Source organism: Meriones unguiculatus, chromosome 11 (assembly GCF_030254825.1).
Source record: "Meriones unguiculatus strain TT.TT164.6M chromosome 11, Bangor_MerUng_6.1, whole genome shotgun sequence".
In the NCBI taxonomy this organism is placed as follows: domain Eukaryota; kingdom Metazoa; phylum Chordata; class Mammalia; order Rodentia; family Muridae; genus Meriones; species Meriones unguiculatus.
The window spans coordinates 46,291,317-46,308,204 of record NC_083359.1 but is presented as its reverse complement, the minus strand read 5'-3'; the positions used below and the strand labels follow the sequence as shown (position 1 = coordinate 46,308,204).

Below are 16,888 nucleotides of genomic sequence, written 5' to 3'. Positions count from 1 at the left end.
CATAACAGGCCCAAAGTCTGTCTCCCTCTCATTCCCTCTTTTCCTCCATCCCACTCTCCCTTCTTCTTCCTCTCTCTTTCTGCCTGTCTGCTAGTTCAGGATGTAAGCTCTCATTCCCATGCCTGCCTTCCTGCCACCATGCTTCCCACAATGATGACCATGGACTCTCTAAAAGTGTAAGCAAGGCCCCCAATTAAATGCTTTGTTTTATGTTTCCTTGGTCAGAATATCTCCTCACAGCAACAGAACAGTAATTAAAACACCTCCCTTTTCCCTCGATGAACACAAGGATTATAGAACTGTATGCACATGTCCCTGAGGTCTGGGGATTACAACTCTGGTTCTCACTGTTAGAATCCTGGGGAAAAGAGTTACACGGCAGGTTCACAAATGATGCCACTCAACTGGTTCCACATGGGAGGTTTATTAGGGGAAACGGTCACAGAGACCGTCTCTGGACGAGGCAGGAGAGAGGAAGAGCTTTGAGTTATCTTATAAGGCCACCCAGGGCATGCGCAGGTAGTTTCCAATGGTCAGCAGGTGGTCTTCTAGGTGGCCTCACATATGCCAGATAACCAGTTCTCAGGTCCCTCGGGGCTGGCCGTATAAATGCCTGCTTACGGATCCCAACACTCACTTCTACCTTTATCTAATAAGCCCTCTCCCTAGCCTTACATCATCTACCCTACAAACCCACTACGCTCAATTCAGAAAATCAACTCCTGGTGATCTGCTTTGACCATTCAGCTAGATCAGGGACATCAAATAAGCTCAAACATTACTCTCCCATATGATCTCAAGCTCTGAAGAAGCAGGGATAAAGATGTCACTCCAAGGGTCCAAGTTTAAGCAAGACACTTCAAGCAAGTCACTCAGTCTGATGTACATTCTTGCCTCCAGGGATACCTGATGTTACCTATGTTCAAAACACCCAGGTTCAGGTAACTGGTAACTGGGACCTCCTGCACCTCTTGGCTGCTGACAACCTGCCCAAATCCAGGACAGGAAGGAGGTGAGGGTGGGACTTAAAAGCCAAGCAGAAAGCTCCAGCACCAACCTACTCTCCAGGTTTCTCAAGCAAAGAGGGACCCAAAACAGAACCTCCTGTGTTTCTTCTGTTACTTCAAGGTGCTTTGAACACTCATATGAACATGGAATGGAGATATCAGTGTATGGAATGGAATATCAGCAATCTCAGATGAGCCTGACTGCAGTGTAGAAGTCTCAAGATGCCGAGTGTGTTTGTGTGTATATATAGATATAGGTGTGTGCTTCACTCTGGTCAAATAGCAGAGGGAAGAACAGGACAAATGTACTTTCCTGAAACCTTATCTCAAAAAAAAGATTCATGTGACTGTCCTTAAACAGTGACACTCTGAAAACAACTATCCTCAAGAAGTCACTCATTTGTACCACTTACCTGCTCGCCTCACATATCCACCCCCTTGGCTTAGTCATTAAATTTAAATGTAACTCTATGTGGATTTTCAGGTCGGAGTACTGAGACCTGGCTTGACAGTAGTGATGATCCTGGGAACCCCTTGGGCCCTGGGAGTTGGAGAACAGTGTAGCTTCAGGGAATCAAATCTTAGTAAGGGAAGGGAAGCACCTGGACCATGGGTTCTGGCAAATAGTCCCACTGGATTCAAATCATGCCTCTTCCAGACCTCATTAGCCAAGACAGCGTGCCTGCAGGGAAGCTATTGCTTTAAGGCTATTGCTTAAGGTGGGCGGGGCCCCACTGTTTCCCTGAAAGCATACCTCCACCCAAACAGGAAGTGAGTCACTGAAGAAGAATGTAGGGTTCCAGGCTTTAGAGGAATACAGCCCTCCCCTGTGGCAAACAGGGCCTTTCTGGCAGGCCTGGTTCTTAGATGAGAAAGACTCCAGCAACCTTGTCTTCCTGAGCGATAGCTTCTGGAAGATAAGCTGTCCAAGATCCTACGTCTGTGCTCTGCTCAAGTACTGGGCACTTACAGATGAGGCACCCCACACTCTCCAGTACTGCCCTGATTTGAACACAGAACTACCCACAAGTACTTTCTCAACAGACCAGAGATTGGATAGACTTAAGTTCTGATGATTCAGTCGTTCCCTTAACCCTTCAGCACCTCATTTTCTCATTTGTAAGACGGGCCATTAACTAACAAGCATGTACAATACGAGTCAAGGCCAACCAGGGTTATGCAGTCACATTAAAGCAGTGCACCAGTACATAAAATCACCAGAAAATAAAATGAGAAATCCAGGAGTCTGAATTTTGCACTAGACCTTGCTCCAGAGGATCAGAATGACATCTCCATTCATCCAGAATGAACTCCAGACCTGTTTCCCTCATGCCTCAGAAGCGTCAGCTGGGCTCAAGGAGCTAGGAATATTACACATCTTCCTCTTTACGGGGTCTCAGTTCACTGAGCAAGCAGATTAATCAAGGCCCCAGAGACATGGAATTTCCCTGGCTCCCAAAGGTGCTGGAAACCAATACAAGGTAGAAATTTCAGGAATGTTTTTAAAATATTAGATGCCACCCACTGCTAGCACTGCACTGAAGGCAGACAGTGCTGGAAACAGTCCACAGGATAGCTCTAGGCAACCTGTTGATGGTGACAGTGCCATCATGCTTCCCCCTGACAAGCCAGTCCTTTCATCTGAGAACATGCTCCACCTCAACTCTCCTGGAGAAATGTGCCAGGGTCATCTTGATGTGCTACCAGGCAGTAGCCCATTCCTCAGCCCCAAGGGCCTTCTTCTCAGACAGGAACACCTAAAAGCATGGTACTTTTGGATACTGGCTCACAAGTTTAAGAGCAACCCATCTAGCCTGTAACTTGGGATTTTAGGTCTGATAAGCTGTAACTGCTTCTGTTTCAGGATTCCTGGTAAATTTAATGCAGTGGCTGGTGTACCTTACAACCAGGTATTCTATCAGACTTAGTTTCCTTCAGTTGCTGTGGCTCCAGGTACAGGTGCACTAAAAGATCTCACCTGTACCTGGACATACACACCTCCAAGTGTAGTGTCATTTTAAAACATTCGACATAAATAACAGGACTCAAAACTTCCTTTTATTTAATTCACCTTTATGAGGGTAGGGGGTTTTCAAAGATATCATGTCCTACCCCAAACCTTTGGTTTCTGTGTGTTTGCAATCAGCAGTGAGTCCAGGTGTCACACTAGCCTTCTAGATTGCCTAGCAACCCCCAGCATCATCACCTGCCACCCCACAAGTCTCTTTCTGGGGCACAACGCCCTCTCCTATACTCTCCAGACTTATGCTCTCCCACTGTCTATCTTCAACCCCTTTCCCCTTCTCCCTCAAATCAACCTTTGTATCAAACCTGTTGCATGACGGGCAATTCCATATATTGCAAGACCAAGAATGGTTTAAACCCCAAGGTGACACAGCACTGGCAGGTCAGGTGAGTCTCAACTCATCTATGACAGTGCCAACTTCCTCCTACCCAGCCCAATGATTAAGCCTCCCTACCCCAGAGGAATTCAATGATCACACTGGCTTCTTCAAAGCCTGGGGCCTGGGGAGCCTAATGCAATGGGCCACCTGCACAGCCAACCTGACAAGACAACCCAACATTCCCTCTACAGAACTTATCAGCAGCTCCTAACTGGTCGTTTTCTACCGACAGAGCTTTAAGTACTTTGGTGCCTAGTATATTCTGGGGTACAGGCTAGTTCTAATATGCAAAGCTGAAACCATGAAATTGGAGCAAAAAGGGTTCTGGAAAAGTTGGAGGCTGAGAACTGAAACATAAATCTAAGAGAGGCTTCAGAACCCAAAGAAACTTTAAGAAGGGGATGCCCACATCTATCAGATGGTATCCAAATGTCTATGGACATCTTCACCATATAACAGTATCCAGGTAGGGCTGAAAGGTAGACAGCTAGGAGCAAAACTAGATTCTCATCCAAAACTAGATTCCACACCCCATCAACCCAAATGCATGCTTGTAACAACTCTTGTTCTGTTATTCTTATATCTAAAGGCCCAAGAGGAGGAAAAAAAATTTTTTATAAAAATTTGTTTTTGTTTTGTTTTTGAGACAGGGTTTCTCTGTGTATCCCTGGCTGTCCTGGCACAGAGATATACCTGTCTGTGCTTCCTCTGAGTGCTGGGATTAAAGGCTTGTGCCACCACTGCCCGCTGAAAAACTCTTTTTTAGAGCCACTTTCAATCTACTTACGCATCCAGGAAATACCTACCTTCTGCTGGGTGCTGCTAGTCCAGGGTGGTTCTCAGGATGGTGGTGCTGTTGCTATGGTATCACTCAAGTTCAGTAAAGTAACCAAGAAACTACAGAATCCATCACCAAGAAAGTTGAATGCTGATGCCAGACAACCATGTGTACATACATGTATTCTCAACTGTCTTGGAGGAGGTTTATTTCATTGGAGACTGTTTGTCTAATATGTGAGAAACTGAGATGATCAAGAGTACCCAGTGTAATGTGTAATCCACACAGTTCTATGCAACCTTAAAACACTTGGCAGTTACAGAATTCCAGTGCACCTTGAAATCCAAATGTTCCTGAGGCTCATCACAGAGAAAAGCAATCAATCCACACTTCTTACCTCTATAATCCTGGACTTTGACAAGGGATCCCCTCTCCCCAGGATTTCTGCCCTGGCACCTCCACCAGGGCAGGGAGCAATAGTCTGAGAATTTCCTCAAAGCTCAACTACAGTGACCCATTCCTGGGTGGATTTAGGGATGTGTGCATTCTAAGTGCACAAGTAAATACTGAGGCCACTGAGTCCCCAGGGGTTGAGAAAGCCTAAGTACCTTTAAGACTTTTCCTAGGCCGAGCTGCAAAACACCACTCTGGGCCTGTAGAGTCTCTTGAGAACTATGCTAGAACTCACCGAAGTAGCTGCAGATGATATGAGTCCAGGAGTTCCTGTGCCCACCAAACCCGAGAACCCATGTTCTGAAGACGTACTCTACACAGCCCAAAATCCCTGATTCCTGCCTGGCCCTCCTCTTCCCAACGGCCCCTGGAATAAAATAACAGCCAATCGGAGGTTTGATTGGTTGGTTGGTTTTTTCGAGACAGGGTCTTTCTGTGTTGCCTTGGCTGTCCTGAACTCACTTTGTAGACCAGGCTGGCCTCAAACTCAGTGATCCGCCTGCCTCTGCCTCCCACAGGCATCCACCACCATGTTAGGCTCAATCTGGAACATTTGGAGGGCTACATATAGGAGTGATATTTAAATAAACCAAGAGTGGCAGCTCTAGATGAAATCCTATCACTTAGCAAGCTGCAATGAACCCTATATCCCTAATGCTGGCTCAGATACAGGGCAACAGACACTGTAAGCATTATCAATGCAAGATTAACCTGTTGGTAATTTCCTTTCCTGGTTGCTTTCATTTTATTGAGCCATGATTTCACTTAGTAGCTGAGACTAGACTGCAACTCACTACCATAGACTAGGCTGGCCTCAAATTCAAGATGATCCTCCTTCCTCCTGCTTCAATCTCCCTAATGCTGGTACTACAGGTGTGAGCCTGTACCTAGCCTGAATGACTAATTTCATCTGTAGAAAATTCTTATAAAGCTTAAACCAAAACACTATACTATACTATACTAAGAATTATGAAAAGTTGGGATCTGCACAAAAAAAAAAAAAACTTAAATGATTTTCACCATACTCTGATGGGAAAACTGTAGAACACAGGACAAGCTACACATTCTGTAGCTTCTCATCTTTACCAAAACACTCAAAGCTAGCAGAAACCTGGAAGAGCATCCATGAAACAACAACACCTGTGTGCTGGGAACAAAAGCAGCACAAGCCGCTCTCCACCAATTTCACAAAGAGAAGCAGATCCCACCACTGAAAGGAAAGCCCCAACCTTATCAGAAGTATGCTAGCTAGCCAGTGTGAGGAACAGCCTCAAGCCTGCTCCTCTCAAATCATGTTCCCACAGAAACTCCACACACAACTATTCTAAACTGCAGTCCAGAAGCTCCCTTTCCCAGACAGAGCCACCTGAACCAAAAGTTTTAACAGCTTTCCAAACAGTAAGAGAAATCAGTCTCCATATGTGTGAGAAGAATCTCCTTTGTTTCTAGACCCTCCTTTAAGCAGGTGAACATTTAATTTTAAGCAGGATTCCCATGATATAATTCCAAGCAGCATCAGCTCTGAAAATCTACAAACTCTATAAAATAAAATCCAAGTAGTGTCCCACACAGCAGCACAAACCTGTTACCCCAGGAGGTAAAGTCAAGAAAATCAAGGTCATCCCCAGCCACATGAGACCATCTCAAGAAAGAGGGGAAAGCCTGCAAATAATCTAATACTAACATATCATTAATAAATATGTCTTGGTGGACAATAATCATACCCAAAACTTACCAATTCTGTTCATAGCACTTTCTACTAATTAACCAGGGTACCACATCTCCCAACTAGAAGATGGTCCAAACCTTGATACCTTTCACTTTCAGTCACATTTAGCCATTCCTTCTTACATCTGAACTTTATGAGATAACATCGAAGTTACTGGGACATGATGACTAAAACAAAACTGAAGACAAGATCCCTGCTGTCTTTTTTGTATTTTCAATGATTTATTCATTTTTATTTAAGTTGTCACTTCTGTAGTGATGTTAAACTATAATGATGGTGTTTAGATTTAGCCAAATAGTCTATACTTCTACTCTATAAAATACTAAACACTGTAAAAAAAAAAGTTCTTAAACCCCTCAGCTTTGTTCAGACCACTGCAGAGAAGGAATAAACCTGACCTATTCCTGTCACAGAGTGACAGAACTTAGGACCTATATTGTCTAAAGAATCAGACTCTGGTTCATGACTAAGATCCCCTTCCCTATATTCGAGTGCTTAGCATCAAGAGCAACTTCTTGATGAGCTGAAAAGGCCAGGCACCATGCCAGTAAATCACAGCACTCACAAAGTGAAGCAGGAGGATCAAATGCTCAAAGTCAGCCTAAACTACACAGAAAGACCTGTCCAAAAAAAGTGAAAGCCGAAACAGTGTCCTTTTTAAATAGGACACAATGTGGGCTTTTTTGATGTTCTGCATCTAAACTAATGAAAACTTCCAAAATATTCTGAACTACTTCAGACAAATTTTTGCTTAGAGAACACCCCACTTTGTACTGGTAAATCTCAGGTTTATTCTATTCTGGTTGAACCAAGAAAAAAAGGGACAGAAGAGGGAGGGGAAGTGCTACGGAGGTGAGGAGGGTACTACATATTGAATGTAATGGAAAAAAGTAACAAATGCTAAAGGTTTTAAAAAGTTTAATGGAGCCAATAATTCGGCATATAAATTGTGTTCTGGCAGACATTAGACCTGCTTTTTTCTCTTACCAAAGAAAATGGCACGTTTTATCAAAATTTGACAACTGAGAGTAAAGGGCACTGAGATTCAGCTTCAGAGCACCAACTTAAAACCAAACAACCTAGAACATCGTTATTCAACTTGGACAGAGTAAACAGAACCAAGGCAGGAAGGGAGATGAAACATGTTCCTTGGTCTCAAGTCCCTTAGGAATGGGAGTTCTGGCTTCTTAGCAGCAGCCATCACACCATCGAACCCCAATTCCAGAATCTATAGTCACAACCACAGAAAAGCAAAAGTGAACTCCATGCCTTGTTATCTCCCAAGGGAAGCCTGGAAGTACTTGTGATGCACAGGCTTGTCCATTTAAGGTAAAGACAGATTGCTATAATTCTTCCTGCTTTTCAAACAAAAGAAAGCTCCACTTTTGTAAAAATTGAGAAATACCTTATTTTCATTTCTAGTTTGAATACGGATTTCACTGTTTTAAATAAGGGCTATATCTATAATGAATACAGAACTTCAATTCACACAACATTTCTAACATTCCATTCACATCCCACTCAGTAAGTAATGGTTAACTTAGCAAGGTTTCTTCACAGAAAGGTATTATTAAATGGCTGACAAAATTGCAAACTTTTAACAAAGTGCTGTAATTACCAGAAAAAACCTTCACTGATTTGCAATGGTTATTAAGGATAAAAAGTAACTGAAACTGGACTACAAGTTTGCAAGGAAACATTTTTCACTGTCCTACTTGATATATAATAGGATAGAATGAATTACAGTACCTGGCAGGCTGACATCAGTCTTCTAAAAAAAAAAAAGACTACCATTCAGTTCAAGGTAGTAAAAATGCAGATGAAACATGCTCTAAAATGTTGTAGTTACAAGAGGTCTTATATTTACCCAAAGAGGACTCTGAGAGCTTTTATTTGGGTCTACCTAACATCTAAAGAACCTCCATGTGATCTCATCTTTTCCAGAATGAAATTCCAAACTGCACTTCTGAGAGGAATGGAGGGACAGGAAAAGTTGGGTTTTGCTATTTAAGTTATGTTCACATTAGTAGCAAATAAAACATATTTATCTTCTGCCCACTATGACAACTACAGTCGGGCATCCATAAAAATAAAAAAATAAAAAAAAGATACTAAAAAATAAATACCTACTCCCACCATCCATTTACTCTCACTACTACCAAACCAAAAAGGAAGCCCACTGTCAAAGATCATGACCTTTTTTTTTTTTTTTTCAGGTCACTCTGAATGCACTGTGTTTAACCGTAGGTAAAGTACCCGGCATAGGAAGTAGTACTTGTTTTAAAACTGAGTATCTGAAGCCTACAGGGTTATTCTGGAAACAGTTTAATAATAATATTGCTATTTTCAGAGCACTAACACACACAAAGTGAATCCAATAAAGTTCTGTGTATTGATTCAATATTAAGTATTACTTGCATGACCATCATAGCACCTCTTTACATCTCACAATCACCAGAGTTAGAACTGTTTTGAAAACTGAAAACTGGGCATAATCTGATAATCAGAAATTGCACGCTATCACTATGGAAACCAGGTGTGTGGTTCACTGTGGCTGCAAAAATGGAAGCCTGCAGATCTGGCTTGCAAGCCAAATCAAGGTTTTAAACTGTAGGAAACTGGCAATACTGTTTAAGCAAAAATACTCAACACAGCAGGAAATGGACCAAAAAATAAAAATAAGAAAGCATTCTATAACCAAATAAACATCTGATAATTCCTTTCCCTTTGAGAATAAATACAGTTAAGGTCACTTTTAGCCTTGGAACGGATATATGTTTGCCTATGATGATCTTGCTAATGACTACACAATATCTCATGTCCTCTGCTAGGATTATAGTTTGAGAAAGCCATAGTTACAGGAGGCATCTACTGTAAATACCTAGAACTTCCTTTTATGGCAACCACTAGAGAATTCACTTGTCTTAAACAGTGAACAAGGGAAGATGGCCTCATGTTTCCTTTGCAATAATAGTATATGTTGAGGATCGAGTGGCTTTCAAGCAGCATGGTGGGTGTGAAAATGTCTGCAGCTTAGAGCATTCTGTTGCGTTTATGGGTTGGTGAGTCTGTAATGACATCGCCACACTGGGCTGAGGTACGCTTTCTAGTTCCACCATTGTCCAAGTGGAGTGCCATTTCTTCTGTTATGAAAGTGTTCAAATCGACATCATGGAGTCCATTTCTCCTTCGACTAGCATTCGGTCCACTGCTTACGTGTGTAGGAGAGCCTGGGGTACTCGAACGCACGCTTATACTAGCCATTGCACCACTAAGACCTAGGAAGAAAAAAAGAGGATTTAGAGTTGCTCGTTATTTGACCCTTTTGAAAGCAACCCACTCTACTTTCCATGGTATCACAGTGTCAAAGGGTCCCTGCTGGTTTTCTTTGTAAGGGGTCAGCAATGGGTAGTTAGGTTTTATTCCATAAGAACCAACCATATAGCTTTGACATACACTTTATTGGCAATATAACCATTATGCATAATGGCAACTAGCGATGATGGAAAGCTAAATGTACCAAGCACAGTACTAGTAAACAAAGATACAAGATTCTCCCATCTATTCTATTAGGCAAGTGCTATGTACAATTCACAGACCAGGAAAGGAGGTGCTTGCTTGAAGCAGGGCATTTTGATCCAGTGTCACTGTTCTTAAAATCCCTCTGATGTGTGTCCATGTGTGATGTATATAAAAAACCAAGAAAGCATTTCTAGGTCTGAGCAGGCTTTGTTTGACAACCCTTATAGTCTATATATTGTTATCATCCCAAACACTCCATTATTAAGCCTGAAAATCACTGTGAAAAGTGTACTGGATCACTGGTGGGCATGCCTTAAACAAACAACTCTATCGCCATCTGAGGTCTGGACTGTATCTGACAGACACTCTTGGAGTCTAAGACAATACCATTAGAGACGAGCAGATAAAGAATCCTGCTTCATTTCTGATTCTTAAATCCAGAATATGTCCCAGCACTGACTGCTGAAACCTCACTGCTTAGAATAATACCAGTTAAGGAATGAAACATACCACCCTGAATGTTCAGGATAATCCTGTGTGACAGGCTTTTGTCTGGCCAGGCCACATAAAATACCATTTTCCACCTCATGATGAATTTCTCCCTTAGATTTTGCCACTACCTGGCTAATGAAAATGATTTAGTATCACTGATGTTTCCAAGAGTAAGAATTCCACCTGATCCTTTAAAATAAACTTCAAGGTTTGATCTGGTAGGATCACACTCCTTCTCATTTTGAACTCTGTAAAAAATGGTTTGAATATTAAATAGAAAAGGAAAGACTCTGCACCTACCAAATCAAATCTACTAAATCCCAAAGTTGTTCTTACTGTACAACCACTTCTTGTGGACAATATTCTCCACCCACAGGCACTTCCCACTCAGCAGTCACACACCAAAACCCCTCACTGTTCTACCTCATCAGAATGTACCCTTTTTACAATGGTGATCTGAGAAAAATCACAATGTCCCTCTTTGGGGTAAGGGGATGCTTCCCAGAACAGGCATTGTTATTGTTAGTCCTCAAAGTAACCCTGTGACATACAGTTCTGTGGCTCCCTTCTTCAAGCCAGGACTACAAAACAAAAGTTAACTACCTCCCAAACCTACCCAAGGTCACCAGGTAGTAAGCAACAGCTGAGTCTCAAGCACCAGAAGGCAGGAGTCTAAACATTAATGAACTGTTACACTGCCTCCTCTTAAATAACACTGTTAGGAGGCTGAAACAGGAGAACTGCCATTGTGTTCCAGGGCAACCTGAGCTAAAAAGACTATCTCAAAAATTCATCTGTCACACTCACACACACACACACACCATTTTTAAAGTAGTTTTGGGGTCCAGGACCAGCCTGCTTCTTAGGCCTCATCTTGAGGGCTGCTCATCCTGCCTTCTGTACTCTACCCTAAGACTTACTGTGTATCACCAGTATCAATGAATAGTGGTTCTTTTCAAACTCAGGATTGTACCTTTTTTTCAGACTTTGTTCACTCTCCTAAGATTACTAATTCTACTTTTCCCTTTTAGTCTCATGATGGTGCATCCCTCCCACTTGAAACTTTCCACTCCTTCCTGTCCTGAGCCTACCAGCTGCTTCCTCAGAAGCCTGTGTGCCCTTTTCTTCTGCCCCTTTGACAGATATATGGGTCACATATTAGGAGCTCTTCCACTCCTTAGCTTGCAATCCCTATCTTGCATTCAAAGGCCCACTCCTATTTCTAACTGCTTCCTCAACAGGTCTTATTATTTCCAAAGAGGAGCAAAACTTCACTGTCTTCAACACATAGACTTAAATAAACAACGCAAAAACCCCAAAATCTAGGGTTTGTATAGCATAATCAAGCATCTCTTCTATGGGCAAGTGTTCCATATCTAAATGAAGAACATACTGCCTGGTACAGAATTCTGATAAGGAATAATGCTTCAAGCTGGGAACAATGGCGCACACCTTTAATCCCAGCAGTCACAGAGACAGAAGCAGGCAGATCCCTGTGAGCTAGAGGCCAGCCTGGTCTACAAAAGGAGTCCAGGACAGCCAAGGCTACACAGAGAAATCCTGTCTTGAAAAACAAAAAGAATAATGCTTCAGAGTCCTGCCCCACATTTCAAAACTCACTGAAATCCAAGACTCTATTTCAGGAAATAGACCCAGTCTGCTGCTGGCTGGTCACAGTGCCAATCACTTAAAAATTCAACTATCCCCAAACTGTTGGGTCATTTTCCCCTATACAGACACACCATAACTTACTGAGAAAGCTGTGCTTTTACAGCCCATAACATCCTACTAGATGGTTTCTGCCTGTTCCTGCCCTCCCTACCTCCTTTTTTGTAAGTACACCAGACTGGTCTCAAACTCCACCTGCATCTTCCTCCAGAGAGCTGAAATTGAAGTCATGCAAGAGACGTTTTATCTAGCCTTTCTCCTTGGTGGAGTAGGGCAGGGGTGGGGCGTTAAACAGGGTCCTACTCTGGACCTCAGACTAGCCTCAAACTCACAACAATCACCCTGCCTCAGCCTCCCAAATTACAGTTAAGAACCACACTGATCAGTTACCATTTCTCCAGAATGCAGAAGTTTTACAGTAATTATACTGTAAAATCTGAGAGCTGGGCAATAAACTGATCTTTTATAATTCAGGATTCTTTTTGCAAATGAAACTACAAGGGGATTTTAATGAACCCAACCCATGTCCTTCATATTGTTCACAGTGGTAATGACAACTACCCACTCAAAGCACTCCTTCAGGAGTGGACTATTAACTTCCATCAAATGTTTTTTACTGATTCAATTTCTCCATGAAAAAAAAAAAATATATGCAGCAATTTGGCCAATCTGAAAATACCCATAACACCTGAGGAATCATCTTTCTCTACAGAGCACTGGGTTTTAACTTTATGGTTAGTCTCGGCTATGGGAATTTTTAAGTCTGATTCACTAATCTTCAAAAAAAAAAAAAAAAATTAAGTGTCAAAAAAAATTAAGATTACAACCACACACACACATACACACATAGGAGGAAAAAAAAACACTTTAAAAAGCCCAAATTTTATTTTAAAAAAAAAAACAGTAAAGCTGCTTTAGAAAACCTTGCTAAGCACCACATGAACACCATCAGCCTACACAAGTACAGAAAAATATAAACATGCTTCAGAACTAAAAAATTAAGTTGCATGTCCTATCAAAAACATGTTTTCAAAAGGAACATGGAAATATTTGACAAAAGCAGAAGCAGCATTAGACAAAAAAAAAGTCTCAATTGCTTAACAAAAGATAAACTCACATTTTAATGTTTCTGCATCCATTTGAAATAGTATAAGTTTTTTCTTGTTTTGTTTTCTTTTCTTTTCTTTTTAAGCTCGGGATGGTTTAATCGTTCACTGAAAACTCCCAGTGGAGTGAAGAGAAGTTTACAGTCCAGGTTATAGGAATCCAAATTACATGGAAATCATTATTATTGTCAAACTATGTTCATTTCACGCTTACTATAAATAGGAAAATGCTGTTTGTATTACATAAAAGTCCCAGCATTAAGTCACACAGAGAGAGCAAATTCCCACCCCCCCCCAAAAAAAAAACACCACACAGCCAGAGACCTGAGGCTGCCATCTACACTCCTGGCTTTTAGCAACGCCGGTCCCTTGAAGAAAAAGGGTGCACAAAGTGATGCACAAGCAGGTCCCTCTGCAGACTGCTCTTGGGAGGGTGGGAATAGGGGCCTGAAGTCCCCCAGTTAAAAAAAAAACAAAACAAACAACTGGTTATCACCCTGCCTGGCAGCCCTAAAAAGTTGGCTTCCCCCCCCCAAATACACTGTACACTCAAGAATGAGTATTCCCTGTGCAGTGTGCTGGGTGCAGGGCAAGAACTTGCAGTGTCCATGTCATGCAGTGTTTCAGAGTTCAATCATTTAAAAAGGTTCTGGTTCTTTAAAGTAGATACCACTCCCCACCCCAATCTGTAAATTGTAATACTGAATTTTTATTGAAGTAAAACACACTAAATCAAGCCAATTACAAAGGTACACGTGTCACACCAAGAAAACATTTTCAGTTATACTGACAGCCCAAAATGCTTTCCATTTATGAAAAACATCCATTTTCAAACAATTTTTAATGCCACAGGAAAGAAAGGTTCACGCCGTTGAGAAAAGCAAGCAAGCTACAATACCATGTATGCATTATGAACTCAACTTTGAAATAGGATTTAACATTGAAAAAAAAAAATACTGGAAGAAAAAGGCATCATTTGGTTGCATTTGTTCCTATAAAGTAAAATCACAAGATACTGAAACTTTTTGCTTTTATGAAGTTCTCCAAAATGAAACTCACTGTTTAATAGCTACCAACATATTACTAAATAATACTTACTAGGGTAAGTAAATTGAGACCTACATAGACTTATTTTCCACTGTAATATCCAACAAAATATTATTACAAGTTTAAAAAAAATTCTGTGTTAATATTGGAAGGTTAATCTATCTCCAGTATCTTTGGTTATTTAATCTAACGTCTATCCTTACTGTACAGACGATACCAATTTTTCAATGTGATACTAATGCTACTATAAGCACCCTACTGTATTTTCTTGGTCTTTGGGGTTGGTTTATTTAAAGGAAAGCCAATGTAAAAACATTGTTCAGAAATAATGCAAAGGCACGAGATGCTATAATCAAATGTAAATGATTAAAAGATTGCTCTGGTGGTGAAATCTCTTACATCAAGTTCCAAGCATGTTTTTCAGACTGTTTGAATAGATACTAACAGTTCAAGTACTTTAAGATGCACCTAGCTTCAATATTCAACAAGCATTACAGTATTCCACACACCAGGAGTGTGTTTCCTCAAGAGAAAAAAAGGTGTGGTAGGGGAGTAGACCTTAAAAGAACAGACAACAAACAAACCCTCAAAGGTTGGTTCTAACCAGTCCTTTGCCATAAAAATTGAAGAAGTTTCTTCTATTCTATCTCATTACTTTAAGAACTTTTAAGCACCTATGTTAGCTCTCAAGACATAGTTCTCCTGTTTTTGCTTTATCATCAGAAGGAATGGTAGAATGAGGCAAGAAAGGAAGGAAACCAAAGTTTCCTTCTTTCAAGTACTAGTAACTTACCAGTTCCCCTGAATGTAGTTATCTCTTTAAAAATCTCTCTACCACATGTAAGCCAAAAAATGTTTCAACAGAATCACTATTCAATCAGAATCTGTACTAAGAAGAAAACTGGACTGGTTCATGCTGCCTAAAGTCATACCTCTCCTTTGTAAAGAAGAAAGCTGTATAAGCTTTGTGTGTGATGAATAGGAATTCCAGATAAGAATTCTTGTGAGACTTTCTACCACTAAATCAAAATTCCAGTGACTACATTTTATTTTTATAGGCCCCACACCCAGATTCTCTAGACCCAAGGAGTTGCCAAGGAACTTAATTGACTTATGCTAAGGATGTGTCTAGGGATGGAGCTCAGTGCTATGTGCTTACCTAGCACATACAAGGCCCATATCCATTCAGAAACAGCAAGGAAGACAAAGTATCACAAGGTTTATTAGACTTTTATGCCCCACCAAATGAAACACACACACACTGTGCCTCAGACTGATTCCTTAGGCTTACATTCTTCAGGATGTTGATTTTACCAGACCAGACATTCCTTAAGATTAGTCATCTTCAGTCACCTGTCCCTGTGTCTGCAAAATAGCACCTGGTATTCACTCTAAGTACTATTTATAGGAAGGCAATAAACACGTGTGTGTGTGTGTGTGTGTGTGTGTGTGTGTGTGTGTGTGTACACGTGTGCATACATTCATTTTAAGCTGGAGAAATCAAACCTGTAACACATCCACAGAGAAAACAAAGGGTTGTCAAGCCAAAAGGGCTTCCACCTTCAACACTAAGAAGACTTGTCCTAGCTCACCAAGTAGTCTTTCTTAAAAGACACCTTTCCAAAGACTGGGGCATCTATCACTCAAGGGTGGAGCGCAATAACTGGGAAAACTGAGGCAGGAGACCCCCCTGAACTTCAGAAGTTCAAGACCACACTGGTCTACATAACAAATTTCAGACCAGCCAAGTATGTATGTACAGTGAGACCACTGTCTCCAGAAAAGAAAAAAATAGATATAGTAATTACAACCAAGTATCTCTTTAATTTCTCTTTTAATTTTCCAGTGTATCATGAAGGCTCTGCTGTTGTGTTTACAAGTCCTTCCCACAGTTCACTGACTTTTCAACCCAAAAAGAACCTAAGATTGAGAATATGCTATTTAAACCTAAACGCCAATTAAGAGCAATGATTCTCACCAGTGCCTAACAAACACTAGACTCTGTAGGCCTGAATCTGAAATAGTAAATACTTCTAGAACAACTTAAGCCCAATGGGTTTAAGTCTAGCACAAAAGTCAAGAATATCATCAAAATAATTTTTGGAATGAAAGTATTGAGAGTCAATGTGTACCAGAGTTAGCAACAATGACCACCTATATTATGAGATGATGGAGAATCTAACAGCAGATGAGCGAAGTTTGTTGGGGGAACAAGCCTGGTCTCTGGAATGTATGCACCTTCCAACTCTGCACCCCTGCACCTGATAACACGATGACAACTGTGATGAACTCTTAAGACTTCAGCCTAAGGCTCTCCAAACAGCACTAGCTTGAAAAGGGTGACTCACAATCAACTTCCCTAACTTCTCCACAAGAACCATCCTCAAGACTTTAGCAAGTAATAAACAGGGAAAATCTGGGTGCAGTGGCACACACCTGTGATCCCAGACCCTACGAGGCAGAATTCTGTGAGTCCAAGTCAGCAAAGGTTACACAGAGAAACTCTGTCACGAAAAACCAAAAATAAATAAATAAACAAGAGGAAAACACACACACTAAAGCAGAGGCTGGAGAGATAGCTCAGAGGTTAAGAGCACTGGCTGCTAAAGGGCCTGTTTGATTCCCAGCACAACCATCTGTAACTACAGTTTCACAAAATCCAATGTCTTCTCCTGACCTCT

General features: G+C 41.2%; 1 protein-coding gene across 1 annotated transcript in view; it reads right to left on the bottom strand.

Moving 5' to 3' along the window:
• Nucleotides 1-7,273: 7,273 nt before the first annotated feature.
• Nucleotides 7,274-16,888, bottom strand: part of Hapstr1 (HUWE1 associated protein modifying stress responses) — a 28,544-nt gene continuing 18,929 nt past the window's right edge. Inside the window, exon 4 of the mRNA XM_021644979.2 lies at nucleotides 7,274-9,650. Coding sequence (XP_021500654.1) covers nucleotides 9,406-9,650 — 245 coding nt within the window. The 3' untranslated portion in view covers nucleotides 7,274-9,405. The remainder of the gene's footprint in view (nucleotides 9,651-16,888) is intronic.